The 15,870-nt window shown below is 47.5% G+C and overlaps 1 protein-coding gene across 1 annotated transcript; it reads right to left on the minus strand.

Moving 5' to 3' along the window:
* Nucleotides 1-3,328: 3,328 nt before the first annotated feature.
* TP53 (tumor protein p53) lies at nt 3,329-15,744 on the minus strand. Its single transcript, XM_082860005.1, has 11 exons — nt 15,649-15,744; nt 7,644-7,745; nt 7,485-7,506; nt 7,138-7,395; nt 6,515-6,701; nt 6,322-6,434; nt 5,982-6,091; nt 5,511-5,647; nt 5,350-5,423; nt 4,816-4,922; nt 3,329-4,260 (listed from the first exon to the last, which is right to left on the minus strand). Exons 2-11 carry the CDS (start codon nt 7,715-7,717, stop codon nt 4,179-4,181), a joined length of 1,164 nt encoding a protein of 387 aa, XP_082716131.1. The 5' UTR covers nt 7,718-7,745; nt 15,649-15,744; the 3' UTR covers nt 3,329-4,178.
* Nucleotides 15,745-15,870: the final 126 nt, after the last annotated feature.

Raw genomic sequence — 15,870 nt, forward strand, 5'->3', positions numbered from 1 at the left:
TGCGCAGGCTTTCTTTAGTTGCATCAAGTGGGTCTACTCTTCTTTGTGGTGTGCAGGCTTCTCATTGCAGTGGCTTCTTTTGTTGCGGAGCATGGGCTCCAGGTGCACGGGCTTCAGTAGGTATGGCACATGGGCTCAGTAGTTGTGGCTCGCAGGCTCTAGAGCGCAGGCTCAATTGTTGTGGCACATGGGCTTAGTTGCTCTGCGGCATGTGGGATCTTCCTGGGCCAGGGCTCGAACCTGTGTCCCCTGCATTGGCAGGCAGATTCTTAGCCACTGCGCCACCAGGGAAGTCCCTCCATTACTACTTTAAAAAAAGAATTATTTTTTTGGCTGTGTTGGGTCTTTGTTGCTACGCACGGGCTTTCTCTAGTTGTGGAGAGTGGGGGCTACTCTTTGTTGTGGCGCGCAGGCTTCTCATTGCAGTGGATTCTCTTGTTGCGGAGCATGGGCTCTAGGCACGCAGGCTTCAGTAGCTGCAGCACGCAGGCTCAGTAGTTGTGGCTCACGGGCTCTAGAGCACAGGCTCAATAGTTGTGGCACATGGGCTTAGTTGCTCTGCGGCATGTAGGATCTTCCCGGTCCAGGGCTCAAACCCGTGTCCCCTGCGTTGGCAGGCGGATTCTTAACCACTGCGCCACCAGGGAAGCCCGCTCCATTACTATTTTAATTAAGTTTTTTTTTTTAAAGGAGTGGCTGCTGAAATTTAATCAAATTCCTTTCAGCATCTGTTGATATGATCATATTTTTCTTCCTTAATTTGTTTTTATTTATTTATTTATTTTTGGCTGCATTGGGTCTTCGTTGCTGCGCGTGGGCTTTTCTCTAGTTGCAGTGAGCAGGGGCTACTCTTTGTTGCGGTACACGGGCTTCTCATTGCGGTGGCTTCTCTTGCTGCAGAGCAGGGGCTCTAGGCGCGCGGGCTTCAGTAGTTGTGGCACGTGGTCTCAGTAGTTGTGGCTCGCGGGCTCTAGAGCACAGGCTCAGTAGTTGTGGCACACGGGCTTAGTTGCTCCACAGATGTGGGATCTTCCCAGACCAGGGCTCGAACCCATGTCCCCTGCATTGGCAGGCGGATTCTCAACCACTGCGCCACCAGGGAGGCCCGCTCCATTACTATTTTAATTAGGGTTTTTTTTTTTTTAAAGGAGTGGCTGCTGTAATTTAATCAAATTCCTTTCAGCATCTGTTGATATGATCATATTTTTCTCTCTTAATTTGTTAATGTAATGAATAATGTTGATAGATTCTCTATTAAACCAACTTTATGCTCCTGGAATAAGCCCTACTTGGTTATAGTGTTAATACTCTTTTGATTCATCAATGTATTCTGATACTAGAGATTTTGTATCTCTATAAATTAATTTGGCTTCTAGTTTTTTAGTATCTTGATCAGGTTTTAATATTAACGAAACCACAATAATTTTACATGAATTGGAGATTCCACTCTTCCTATGGTCTGGAATAGTTTAAATAATATCGGATCAATTGGCCCTCGCTTTTTTTTTTTCTCAGTCAAGCGCTTGAGTTTTTCTTTTCTTTTAAAGTGTTTTGTTCTTTTTTTAAAGCCCTACTTTTGAATCTATCCTTTCAACCAAGATTGCTTTCTCTTTCAATAAGTTATATCTTTAATTTTTAGGATGCATGCTAGGTTGCTTTCTTTTCCTTTTCTTTTTTTAAATAGTGAAAGCATTTATGGCTTGACATTTTCCTCATTATACAACTTCTGCTGGGTGTTATAGATTTGGGGACCCCTCTGTTCCTGAAGTCAAGGAGGTACGTTTTTATAATTATTCCAAACCTTAGTGGGACAGGACTTGGGCTCTCTGAGCCTGAGGGCAGGGGCCATGTCTGCCACAGGCCCCCACAGCCTAGAACAATCCTGGGCACAGAGTAAGGCAACAATCCATGAATATCTGCTGGCTAGATTGTCAGAGGAATGAACACAACCAGAGGGGAGGAAGTGAGCAAGTGGGACCAGAGAGGTCAGGGACTCATTGGAGGTCACACAGCTTAGTAGAGTTGGCCTGAAAACCCAGGACTAATAATTCTCAGACCAGTCATCTATCAGCTCACAAAGGGATTGGCAGAGCCAGAATGCATCTGCTTTCTGAAGCAGTACAGCAGAAATAAAAACAGAGCTAAGGACACACTCGAGAGAAATGCTGAGCATACGGGGGTGCCGGACACTGGTCAGAAAGAGAGCTTCAAGGTGACCTGTCTACAGGAATGAGACGATGGAATGAGTTTCAAGTGCTCTGGTTTGCCAAGGGCCCGGCTGGTAGGAAGAGATGGCAAAGTTAAAGGTCTCTAAAAGAGGTGGTTCTGGGTCTCCTGGGGAGTGTTTGGCATTCCCCAGCAGGGAAGAAAAAAGGTGGTTTTGAGGCCACGGAGGGCGAGTGGCTTCACAGCTGTCTGGGATCCTCGGGGTAAGCCAAGGGACTCCCACAGGCACTTTAAGCCAGGTTGAGAGGACAGTGGCCCCAGAAGCCCCTTTGGATCTTACTCCCCTCTCTCTGCCCCCAGGGTGGCAGGATGAGCCACGTCCCCACTGTCTGGCCATCCCTCCGAGCACTGGCTCAGGCTGCAGCGGGTGATGGGGAGAGCTCGCCCCCAGCCCTCCTCCTTGGGAGCTGGCAGCACTAAGGGACAGAATGGTTGGGGAGAGTGCTGGGTTCCCCAGGCTCGACTCTCCTCCCTACCCCAAGAAGCCCTTTGAAAGGTTTTCCTGGCAGAGTTTAAAGCTTCAATTCATTCAGCTGGCTGGCATGAGGCCCGGATGAGGGGATGCTGGGAAGGCCCCAGTCCCACATCCCAGCCCTCACCTTAGTCGCCCCCACTTCCTGGGGACCCCGGCTGGCAGGCCTCCCCCTGCTCTCCTCAGCCATTAGCACCCGCCCTCTTTCCCCTTGGGCACCCAGGTATCCTGCCCCTTTCCCGTGGAGCAGATGGCCACCCCAGAGGCTCAGGCTTGCTAAATCAGACATTTAAATCCCATAATCCTTGGTGAGAGGCTGAGAGGGGGCAGAAGCCCAATCCTAGAAGCAGGAGCAGAAGACCTTGTGCCAGCCTTGGCAGGAGAGGAGAGGGGGACAGTTGGTTCCCGAGTTATGAATGGAGTCACCCCTTCCCTTATTGTCATGCAGCCTGCGGACTGACCCAGTCTCCAGGCTTTGTTCTCCTCCCGGAACCCGGGCGCTGGGCCCCCCAAACATGCTCCCTGAAGACTCAGGTGGCTGCCTCCCAAATGCACCCCCTTCTTCACCCCTGCACTGTGGGCCCCAGGCACCCTGCACTGGCACCGATCTCTCAGACACACAGGTGGTAGCAAAGTTTTATTGTAAAATAAGAAATCAATATAAAAATGGGATATAAAAAGGGAAGAGGAGGGGTGCGGGTGACAAATGCAGATGTGCCCTGCAGAGTACAAAAGAAATCTGCCTGAGCATTTGGGGGAAATAAAACAGATCTCGGTAGATACACCAGGGATGGAATCCTCCAGGACGTGGGATAGGGTGAGATTTCCCCTTGGGTGCTGAGGTTCACCAAGAGGTTAGATAGGATTTGGCGGGGCCAGGAGCGAAGGGACTTGGAAATTCCTTCCCCTTGCCCAGCCGTCCAGTCATAGAAACTATCAAATCATCCACCAAGGGGGACACAGAACCAGCACCCACAAAGGCACTAAGTCCCAGACATCATGTAATAAAAAGATGGTTTGGGGGTCAGACATACGTTATTTCATTAACCCTCACAACAAACTCCGTGAGGTAGGTATGATTATCAGCATTTCGTAAATGTGGACAATCAAGTTCGGAGAAACTCAACAACTTAAGATAGCTTCCATGGCTAGTATGGTAGAGAACCGGACTTCCAACCCAGTGTATGGCTGGTTATAAAATGTTCCTCACGTGCAGGAACGTTTTCCTACCTCTCTCAAATGCTCCCCACAGTGAAAACCTTAAAAGCTAAGCTGGAAGGCCCCAGCTACCTCCCCCAAAAAACATGAGTGCAGGCCAACCTCTTTAGCAGAGCCCCAGGCCAAGCAAACGGAAGAATTCCAGGGTGTTTCCGAGGCACACCTGCACCAAGCAGAGGTTTAAGCCCCTGAGACCCAAAAACTGGCAGGGAAGGGGGGAACGAGGGTAGGGGTGTCAATAAAGGACAGGAAGCAGAAGATGTCAGTCTGAGTCAGGCCCTTCTCTCTTGAACATCAGTTTTTTATGGCGGGAGGGAGACTGCCCCTTCTTAGACTTCAGGTGGCTGTGAGGAGAGAGGGGGAGGGGAGATGACATCATCTGACTGAGAAGCTCTGGGCCCCTCTTCCTGGACCTGGGCTTTGAAGGGCCTGAGGTGGGAGCAAGGAGAACTTAAGTTAAAACGGTCACCACCAATGGCAGACATGCTGACTGAGCACCTTGGGGTACTTGTGGGTATTAACCTCTCAGTCCTCCCTTATCCCATTTGACAAATGAGGAAACTGAGCCTGGGAAGGGAAGTAACAAGGCCACAAAGGACTCCTCAGTACTTTGCAGGGCGGAGGATCTGACCCCAAACTCTGACACTGTGTCCTATACTCCCACAGTTATCAGTCCCCTATTTGAGACCCTAGCTCTGAGGGTCTAGGGGTTGTTAGAAATGGCAAAGAAATATCCATGCCCCTGGACCCCCAGAGGCAGGAAAGTAGAGGAAGACCTGTTTGGGCAGGGCTGGGACCCAATGGCAGGGTTCCAGCCTTTTACCTTGAAGGCAGGATTAGAATGGAATCCCATGGTTTTCCAACACAGGAAGGCAGGGGAGGGGACCCGGGTCACTCACCTAGAGTGAGCCCTGCTTTCCCCTGGCTCCTTTCCAGCCTGAGCATCCTTCAGCTCCAAGGCCTCATTCAGCTCTCGGAACATCTCAAAGCGTTCACGCCCACGGATCTGTGGCAGGGAAGGAAGGGGATAAAGAAGTATTAGGCAAAATCATAGAAACCGTTTTTATGCTTTCTTTAACAATTTTCTTTTTGGAAGAGGCTTCTTTAAAACGTGTGTTAAGGTACAAGCTGCCGTTTGAAGTCAGGCACAACCAGGAGCCATTGTCTCAAGGCACCACTGCCCCCTGATGGCAAATGTCCTAAATACAGGCAAAGCAGTCAAGAAGAAAATAGCATTTGGAGTGCTAGACTTGAAACTTAAATCTGTCAACTCAATAATATTAACTACAAGAGTCAACGCCATGGACGGGGAAAGGATGTCTAGAGAAACTGGGCTTAACCTCACATCTGCTACATTTATATTTTTTCTTCCCTTATCCAACCTCCACTGAGTGGTGGCAAGAGCCTGCATCTCTCTCTCCCAGACTTGGTACCTGAAGAGTGAAATATTCTCCATCCAGTGGTTTCTTCTTTTGCGGTGGAGAGGAGCTGGTGCCGGTAGGCAGTGCTGGAATATAGGCAAGGAAAGGCGAGAAAAGAGTGAATCTTGGGCAGCACTGCACCCTCTCCGCCTCCTCTTGTCCTGCCTGCTTACCTCGCTTAGCGCTCCCAGTGGGCAGCTCAGGGCAAGACTGCCCCTTCTTGCGGAAATTTTCTTCCTCTGTGCGGCGGTCTCTCCCAGGACAGGCACAAACACGCACCTCAAAGCTGTTCCGTCCCAGCAGATTACCACTACCCAGGTAAGAAGAGGGAAGCAAAAGGCAGTAAGGAGGGTGGGCCCCGCCTCCCTGTTCTCCTGTAAACCAGGCCCCACCTACTCCCAACCACCCCCATCCTACATGGATCCTAAGGTCCAGCTCCAGGAAGACTGGAGGCTAGAGAGATCCCAAAGCCGGAGAAAAGAGAACTGGGAGGGAGCAGCAGAGGAAGTCTACCAAGGGGATGCAGTGAGGGAAAGATGGCTGGTAGCACGGAAGAAAGTGGTGAAGGGCAGAGCCCAGGGGACAGAGAGAGGCAGAGCTTAGGGAGGAGCATGCCAGCGTGGAGGGCGGCGTGTTGTCCCTACTTCGAGTCTTCCAGTGTGATGATGGTGAGGATGGGCCGCCGGTTCATGCCTCCCATGCAGGAGCTGTTACACATGAAGTTGTAGTGGATGGTGGTACAGTCAGAGCCAACCTGGGAGAGAGCACAGGCCCCAGGTGAGGCTATGCAGCCCCGGGGAAGCTGTTAGCCTTTGTGAGCCTCTGTTTCCTCAGCTGTGGAATGGGGATAACCCATCTGCTCTGCACACCTCACCGGGTTGTGGGAGATCAAGGAAGGAAAAAGCCCTCCATCTCCCACCTGGATGGTCACTGACAAACCCCTCTGACCCCCTTCCCCCAGAGACCCCAGTGGCCAAACCAGACCTCAGGCGGCTCGTAGGGCACCACCACGCTGTGTCGAAAAGTGTTTCTGTCGTCCAAATACTCAGCACGTAAATTCCCTTCCACCCGGATGAGATGCTGAGGAGGGGCCAGACCTGAGAGCAATCATGGAGGAATTAGGGGTTTGGGGGCTCCGGGCACCAGCCTTGCCCACCCACAGCCCCCTGCTGCTCACCATCGCTATAGTCAGAGCAGCGCTCATGGTGGGGACAGCGCCTCACAACCTCCGTCATGTACTCTGACTTCTTATAGATGGCCATGGCGCGGACCCGGGTGCCGGGCGGGGGTGGTGAGCTGACCCACAGCTGCACTGGGCAGGTCTTGGCCAGCTGGCAAAACAGCTTGTTGAGGGGAGGGGAATACTGGAGGAGAAGGAAGAATGAATGGAAGGTCAGGACACAAGTACCTAGGGGTCAAATGAACAAACACTGCATAAGTACCGACTGGAAGCCATGTCCTGTGGGGGGAGGGCAGCTAGAGATGGCACGGTCGGGCTCCTACATCCCAGAAGCTTACTTACAAAAGCCGAAGAATGAATGAGAGTGAAGAAAACAGAAAAAAAGAATGGCCCCACGACAGATGCTGAGAATGTGATGGGAAGGATGAAAACCCAAGGTCAAGGGGGGAAATGCAACTTTGGGACTGGGGTCAAAGGTCATAGACTAGGTAAAATGTAAAAAGACTGACAAAAAGCCACAGGCTGAAGTGGAACCCTAGAGTTCCGCACAGAGAAAGCCAGGGGCACAGGGGCCACACATCGAATTGTCACAGGGAAGCCAGCCCCTCAGGGCCACTTACCGTGCAGGTTACAGACTTGGCTGTTCCGGAATGCAGGAAACCTAGACGGAACCCGTAGCTGCCAGGGTAGGTCTTCTGGGAAGGGACAAAGGACGACAGGGGCCAGGAGGTGGCTGGTGCTGGGGCGGCTGGGGTGGGGGCAGCTGGCGCAGGGGGCTCTGGCATTTGGGGGGCTTCATCTGGACGTTCATCCAGCCAGTTTGCGACATCTTCTGGGGACAGCAGCAGGTCATCCACGGCTGGGGAGAGCTCAGAGGACTGTGGACAGGAGAGACAAGAGTCAGAAGGCCAGGTTCTCAGCCCCCAGCTCTGCAGCCCCTGGGCCCTTCTCGCAACCCAGCCCTTACCAGAAGGTTGTTTTCAGGAAGCCTGTAAGACAAGAGCAGAAAGTCAGTACTGGTTTTTGCTTCTCACAGGTCTCTACTTAGGGGGCTGGGGACTCGGGTGGGGCAGGGTTATTAGAGGCTCAGCAGTGAACCTGCCCCTCCCTCCAGACCTCCACTTACAGTTTCCACAAGTCTGAAAATGTCTCCTGACTCAGAGGGGGCTCCACGCCGAGTTCTGCCTGCGACTCCTCCATTACAGCTCCCTGGGAGGCAGTGTGGCCACTGGGGGGAGAAAGGCGAGGATCCAGTGTGAGACATACCCAGCCCAGGGTCACCTCGCCCTGTGCGCAGACCACGCCAGGGTGTTGAGGATCTGCTACGGGGGCAGGACCCCCCCCCCACCGACTCCTCACTACGCAGAGAGGGACTTCCAACCCTCCCACCACTGAATCCAGAAGCCTTCCTCAGTGTCTACCTATTTCTGCTCTCCTTTGTGGTAATAAGGCTGAAACAACTCTCAGCCCACTCCCTCCATCTGGGGGAAGATACCTCCCTTGACCCGCCCATTCCCCACCTGCTCCCTTGGGACGGCTCCTCACCCCTGGCTTACAAATCCCTCAGGACCCAGGCCCTGCCCACCTCTTTGACCTCATCTCCTAGCACCCTCTCCTTTCTCTGGTGCTTGAGCTCCACTGGCTGCCCTGGTGCCAGAAAGGCTGAGGACCGCTGCTCTCCTGGAATATAAACTTCGGCAGGGCAGGGAAGTTGTCTTGTTCACCAGTTATCAGCATAATGCCTTGAACCTGGTTGGGCTCAATAACTGGGGTGAATAAGTGAATCGACGTACCCGGGCCATGAGCGGTTTACGAGCGGTCGAGGGAACAAAGGGGACAGAGCGGTGGCTGCGGTCCGGGCCACGGCCCTGCCGCCATCGTCTCGTCTCTCAGGCCAGCTTTCAAATGGTTTCATCATGCCCTCTTTCTTTCCTTTTTGTTCCCAGTTCATTTCCCCATATATTTATTCTCGGATTAGTGATTTTGGAACAGGTGTTCCTCTCTTTAGAAATACCTGTGCCATGACCGCAGAGTACTCAGATTTCTTTTTGGCATTTGGTGGTATATGATGGGGAAAGTGACGAGTTGTATGACAGAAGAGGTACAAGGTGAACCTTAGAGTAAGTAAGACTTTATGCATAGTTCTTTTTTTTTCCTCATGTGTGAATTCTTTTTTTTTTTCACACACACACACTGTATTTTATTTTTACAAGAGATAAACAGACTGACACCAAGCATTCTAAATGCATCACCATAACGAAAGCAACAATGATTGCAATTACCAAACACGAAACACACTCACACTATGTCATGATATTGACATTCAGTCCAGGAATCCTCCACTGTAACAGCTCCTTTACTTTGCAGTGAAAATTGATTTGTATATTTTTTGCCTCTGAGTCCTTGCGGGATTTTTTTTTTTATTCAAACAGAAAGTCACAAAAATTATAATCATCCTCACCAGTTCACTCAGTCCCATGTAATTAATTTTTTTTATCTTGATCTTTTGTTAGCACCATGCCCTCTTTCTTGATGCCAAATTTGTCATCAGCTTTGCTCAGAAACATGCCACTGAAAAAGTCCCTGTTCAGTACATTTTTCCTGCTGTCTCAATGGCACTGACAAACACCTCCCGCACCACGCCCAAGCAAGCGGCTCTTTTCTAATCTCCCTTAAGGTTCACCTGCACCTTTATGTTGATACAGAACCTGCTTTCCTGTGTATTTAGAGTGTGAAAAAATCCTTTCACGTGGGTTACCTTATCTGTCCCGATAACCACACCTGCCTCTTGACAGGTGAGAAAGTCTCACAGAGGTTAAGTGACCAGCCGACAACACACACAGGTGAGTGAATGAGCTTTTATGAAAAATGACTGTTCGAAGGTCTAGAATTAAGAGGCTTACTTCATTACAGACTAACCTGCAGAGCTCTCATTTGTAATCAGTTAAGTCTGAAGGATGAAAGTCCGCCAACTGAGAGGTTGGCAAAATGGCCTCTTATCATAGCTCCCAAAGCTGATGGGGGATGGACCATGAACGTACATGGAGGAAGGCAAGAGGGGACAGCAGCGGGACCCCAAACATCTGCCTTGGGGGGAAGGACTAGGGTTCCCCCTGGATCGATGATCAAAATAACTTTGAGACTTTTATGGAAGGGAGGCTCGTGTCAACAGAGATGGGGCTCAGAAGCCCTTGGTTTGATGTTGTATTGTCACTTAAATTTGCTGCATGACCTCACTTATCTTAAAGCTCCCATGGCAAACGTGGCAGAGCCTGGGCTCTGGAGGCAGACAGGCTAGGCCTGCACCCCAAGCTCACCATCTAATAGCTGTGTAACTTTGGGAGGTTGCTTAACCTCTCTGTGCCTAGCGTCCTTTGCTCTAAAATAGGGCCCCACTTGTTATAGGAAATATAAAGAGTTGAGAAAAGCACCTAGCACTTAGTCAGAGCTCAATAGATGCTTCTCTTTATATGATTATCCCAATTTTACTTGTTCTCTATTATTGTTGGAAAGTGAGAGCTTTGTGATTGCGAGGGGGTGGGGCTTTTGTGGTCCTGCCTGCATTCATGCTAGTTCCCCTCCTTCAGACAACTCTGTTTAGTAAACATGCCAGGAGGGGCTGTCCTGGGATGGTGGGCCAAGGTCTCAGTCCCACTGCGGGCAGACAGCCCCATGGACATAGGAGGTCTCCCTCTCTCAGACCTCGGCAACAACTGAATTCTCAATGTTTCTTTCTGTAGGAAACCTCTTCAGAGTAGGTACTTCCCATGGGTATGAGCATCAGGGGGTCATGATGGTTGTGCGGAGGCAGGACATTTACACTGGCAGCCCTGGTGGGAAGGCAATAAACTCAGCTGGGACCCAAAGGAGGGGCAGGCCTGATCGCTATCATAACAACGGCCTATCATAACAATGGTGGTTGTTTATATAGACCTTATCTGGATCCACTGCTTTCAGGGTCTAATCTCATTAATCCTCTCAAAAAGCCAGTAAGGTAGGTGCTATCATCAGAAGAGAGGAACTGAGGTTAAAGGAATTACCCAGGCTCAGAAAGCTCCCAAGCAGCAGGGCCAGGGATTTGAACCTGGGCTGTCTGAAGCCACACCCAAGCTCTAAATAATTATGCTCCTCTGGCTCCACCCAGAGTCTGATGTAAAAAAAATTTTTGGCTGAAAGCTATGTGATTGGGAAAATAAAAAAAAAAAAATTTGATTCTGGGAAGAAATAAGGCAGCATCTGGTAAAACTGAAAACACATACATTTTACTACTCCACAAAACCACTTCTAGGTGGACGTCCTAGAAAAGTGGTTGCAGGGGGCGACAGAAGGAGTCTTGCACAAAAATATTCATGTCGTTGTTCCTAATGGCAGGTGACAAGAAACAACCTTACTGTCCATCAATAGGAAATAGGTAAATGAAACGTGGTGTATTCATTACAGTGGTTTAGGGAAATGAATTATCTGTATATGTAATCCAATACAGCTCACAAACATGCTGGGTGAAAATACAATTTGCAAGGAAAAAGCAAAACACAGTAATTTGGTTCATGGAATTTAAAAATATAAGATGAGGGACTTCCCTGGTGGTCCAGCAGTTAGGATTCCGGGCTTCCACTAGAGGGGGCACAGGTTTGATCCCTGGTCGGGGAACTAAGATCCAGCCTACTGCGTGGCAGCACAGGGGGAACAAAACAAAACAACATATATATACATATATATAGAAATATGAATATATATAATGACTATTGTTTATAATCATGTGTATGTAAAAGTATGAAACACAGGCAAGAAGAATAAAAATTCACAAAATCTATGATAGTGATGGTCTCAGGGAGAGGGGGATGTATGCTTAGGGTACTGAGGGTAGAGTCAAAGGAGGTTTTAGCTTTATTAACAAAGAAAAATTTAAAAAGATGGTATCCATACATTACTTGTGTAATTAAAATATGGACAAAAATAAGACAGAATGTTAAGTGTTAAAATTATTTGGTGGGGATATGTGTTATGTTACTTTTGTACCTGTATTTTTCCAAAATAAAAAATATCTAAAAAAGAAAAATAAATAGAAATTATGGAAAATTTTAACCATATAAAAAGGTAAACAGAAAAATGTCCCAAGTACCCATCACACAGCTTCAAGAATAATCAACATTCTGCCTTTTTTGTCTCATCTATACCTCTAGCCACTCCCCACAACCCCACAAATATTTTTGAGGTAAAACGTACAAAGGTTGAAATGGCATCATACTATTTTGATCACAAAACTTGACAAATTTTGATACAGCTCTGTAACCCACCCCTACCAAGACAAAGATGCTGTGTTCTCTGAAAGATTTATGTTCAGGGCTATTAACCATGTCAAATTAACTGTTGTGTATGGTGTGAGGTAGAGGGCAAAATCCATTTTTCTGCTTCAGTTGTTTCAGCACTGTTTGTTGAAAGACTTTCCTTTCCCAACTGATTCACTTTGGTGCCTTTGTAGAAAATCAATTACCATATTTATGTCTTTTCCCATACTCTATTCATTGGTTGTTGTCCTACTGTAGCTTTACAGTAATCTTGATATCGGGTATCTTAAGACCTCCAACTTTGTACCACTGTTTCATTTCGGAATCAGCTTGTCAATTTCTACAAACAATGTTTTAAGTCATTGAGTTAAATCATTCTGAAGAGTACAGACACCTTAACACCAATAAGTGTTCTAATCCATGAATACAGTATCTCTCCGTTATTTAAATCTTCCTAAATTCTCTCAGCAGTATTTTGCAGTTTTCAATATGGAGCTCTTGTCCATCTTTTGTTAAATTTATCCCTGAGTATGCCATGTTTTTGACTTTGGATTCAAGGTTGCTATTATATAAAAATACAATGTATGTATATTGCCTTTGAAACTTGTAACTTTGCTACAATCACTTATTAGTCCGCATAGTGTGAAAATGAATTTTCTATTAGGACTTCTTGTGTACACAATCATACCATCTGTGAATAAAGCAATTTAATTTCTTCTTTTCCAATTGTTATGTTTCTTTCTCTTGCCTGGTTAAGACCTCTAATTTACAATGCTGAAGAGGCCAGAGTCAAATCCTTATCTTAGAGGAAAAGCATTCACTCTAGTCTGTCACTATTAGGTATGTTGTTAATGGTAACTTGATTGGGGGTGCACTGTATCAGACTGAGGAAGTTTCCTCTGCTAGTTTGCTGGGAGGTTGGTTTTTCTTTTAAAATCACAAACAGGTGTTGCATACTGTCAACAGCTTTTTATGCATCTATTGAAGTTGATCATAGGATTTTTACCCTTTAATCTGTTAATGTGGCAAATTACACTGATTGATTTTTTGAATGTTAAATCAACGTTGCAGTCCAGGGATAAACTCTACTTGGGGACGATATATTTATCATTTTTATATATTACTAGGAGTGATTTGCTAAAGTTTGTCAGGTTTTTGCATATATATGCTGACAGCATTACGCTGGCCTCATAAAATGAGTTGGGCAATGTTACTTCCTCTATATTCTGAAAGAGTTTATGTGAGATTGGTTTTGTTTCTTCCTCAAGTATTTGAAGTGAAGAACAAAGGATAGGAAATACCACTGAGACAGCAGATTTAAACCCAAATGTAACAATAATTGCATTAAATGTAAATGGACCAAGCGCTCCAATTAAAGCAATTCAGTAGGGAAAGGAAGGCTATTTCAACAAGTGGAGCTAGAACAACTGGATATCCATAAGAAAAAATAAAACAGAACCTTGACCTCACATCATGAAAAAATTCTTAATTATCAGTTAATTAATTATGGCTCACAGACCTAAATGTAAAACCTAAAGTTAGAAGGTTCTAGAAGAAAATATATGAGAAACTATAAGAGAATATCTTCATGACCTTGGGCTAAGATTTCCTAAACAGGTCACAGCAACCACTTAAAAGAAAAAAGAATCTTCTGCTCCTCTTAAGAGTTGTTAAACAAACAAGCAAGCAACAGGTCAGGAGAAAATACACGTATCTGACAAAAGATACACTCTTCCTATCCAGAATGTACAAATAACTTCAACACCTCAACAACACAAAAAGCAAATACACCAATTTTAAAAATGGGGAAAAGACTCATCGTTTAATGCTCAGATGTACCCATTCTCTCTTCACATGTAACACAGAAATGGCTAATAAGCACATGCAAACTGTTGAACATAGTTAACAGAGAACTGCAAAATGAAACCGCAATGATGGCCACATTAGAGAGACTGACAAACCAAATCCTAAAACAGGATATATCCTGCTGGTGGGAGTGTAAAATGGTACAACCACTTTGAATAATTAAAACTTTTTAATAGAATTAAAAAAATATATAGATCTACTCCTCACTCTATGACCCAACAATTCCACTCCTAAGGATTTATCCAAGAAACATAAAAACATGACTACAGAAGTAATTGTACAAGAATGCTGATAGCAGCTTTATTCAAAATAATCTCAAATGGGAAACAACTCAAAGGCCATCAAAAGAATGCATAAACAATCGATGGTTTATTCATTCAGAGGAATATATTAAAATAAAAAGGAGCAAAATACGGATACACTGATACATGCAATATAATGGGTTAATTTCACAGATATAAGAAGTTCTCCAACAGGCAAAAATAATCCACGGTGACACAAATCAAAATAAAGGTAGGGGATCAAAGATAGGGAAGAAGCAAAAGAAACTTGTATTTTGATAGGCGGCGGGTGTAAATGCTACCCCCAATTTAGAAAAAAGCACGCAAGTACAGCGCACTGTGTCTGGTTCGTAGCAGGTGCGTGGTAGGCGACCGCGCCGTAAACGATGAAAATGCGGGAAAAATGGTTACGGGTCGGACTTCGCGCGGGGTTCGCCGCCTCCCGCAGGCCAGAACTAGCCGGGACTGGAGAGCTGCACAGAAGACCTCGGGCCCCGCCCCTCTCCAAGCCCCGCCCCTTCCGCTTCAAGACGTTCACTCTGCGTCCGAAATGGGAATGTCTCAGCCCAAAGCCGAATACAGAAGAAATTGTTTCTCCGCCACAAACAAACGACCCATCGTTACACTCTTTTATCGTTTAATGCTCAGATGTACCCATTCTCGAAAATACCCCGGGTCTGCCCTCAGACACTTAAAGCAAAAAAACAAACCATCCCACGCAATGGTAGCGTCCGCCTGGTTAGCAGTCGACCGGGGTGGAGCACACCATTCAAAGAGGGGGGAGGGATTGAGGTTTGCATGAAAACGAATACCTCTTCCTTTCCAAAAGCGGTAGCTAAGTAGTCCAGGAGTGGGGGGGGGAAAAAAAGTAAAGGGGGTTACCAGCCTCCCTCCGCAAGCAATAAGAACTAGTCTAAAAGACCTTTTCTCTTTGTACTTCCCTCACATAGGGTGAATAGTGGTCTGTTCCGAAAAAAGAAACCGGAAATGCTCCTGCAAGTGGCAGAAATGTAAATGTAGAGTCAAACAATAACAGGACTCCCGGGCCTCTCAGGCTGGGTTAGGTCTGCCGGGCTTCGGGGGCAAATCTCTCATTTAGCACGTCCCACTTCCACGACTGACAGTCTTTAACCGGATTTTCTCCTTCTAGCGGAGCCACGGGCCATTTGGAAAGAGCACTCCAGGAAGGACAAAGATCCGGAAGTTATGGGACCTTAGCAGCTTGGCCTTCCCGGATCACCTCGAATAACCACTTCGGAATGGAGCCCGAGGTTCCACTGGGATGCCATACGCTCTAAAATCCCGAGCCACGAATCCCCAAAGTTCCGAGATCCGAAAGTCTCAGACCTTGATGCTCTTTGTGCGTCTTATTTCGGAATCCCCCACACCCTGGGATCGGGTGGTAATGGTTGGAAGAACGCCTTAGGCCGGCTCAAGTTTCCCCAAAGCCCCACTCCCCCGCCCAAGTGTTCAGCTTGGAGTTCGGTTGGTCCTAACATCCCGACATCATCTACACTCGGGCCTCCCAACATTGCATTCCTCTGTTGGTGCCGCTAGCCAAGCTTGCATTCCCCCCCAAAATCGCTAAATCCCCAGTGCCCCGCCCCCAGCCCCCTCTATTCCCACGAGCTGAAAATACACGGAGCCGAGAGCCCGTGACTCACAGAGGACATATGAGGCTCAGTCAAGAGCTTACCCGAAGCTCAGGGGAGCGTGTCACCGTCCTGGGATGCACGCTCCGAGGCTGGACGCCAGGTGACCCCGGACCCCAGCTACTACCTTCGGCCAGGATGGTAGCTCTGGACTTTTGAAGAGCTCAAAACTTTTAGCGCCAGTCCGGAGCACGTGGGAGGGGAAAATCCCAATCCCAGCAACCCTCGCGAGGCTCCTGGCACAAAGCTGGACAGTCGCCATGACA

This window comes from Leucopleurus acutus (assembly GCF_964270905.1).
Source record: "Leucopleurus acutus genome assembly, chromosome: 19".
Classification (NCBI taxonomy): domain Eukaryota; kingdom Metazoa; phylum Chordata; class Mammalia; order Artiodactyla; family Delphinidae; genus Leucopleurus; species Leucopleurus acutus.

What these genes read in the sequence shown, in the direction of transcription:
- TP53 (XM_082860005.1), bottom strand. Translation starts at nt 7,717, where the DNA reads ATGGAGGAGTCGCAGGCAGAACTCGGCGTGGAGCCCCCTCTGAGTCAG. An exon ending in CCAAGTCTGTAACCTGCACG is followed by an intron (nt 6,702 to 7,137) that starts GTAAGTGGCCCT and finishes CTTCTCCTCCAG; the next exon opens with TATTCCCCTCCCCTCAACAA. An exon ending in CACTGGGAGCGCTAAGCGAG is followed by an intron (nt 5,424 to 5,510) that starts GTAAGCAGGCAG and finishes CCTATATTCCAG; the next exon opens with CACTGCCTACCGGCACCAGC.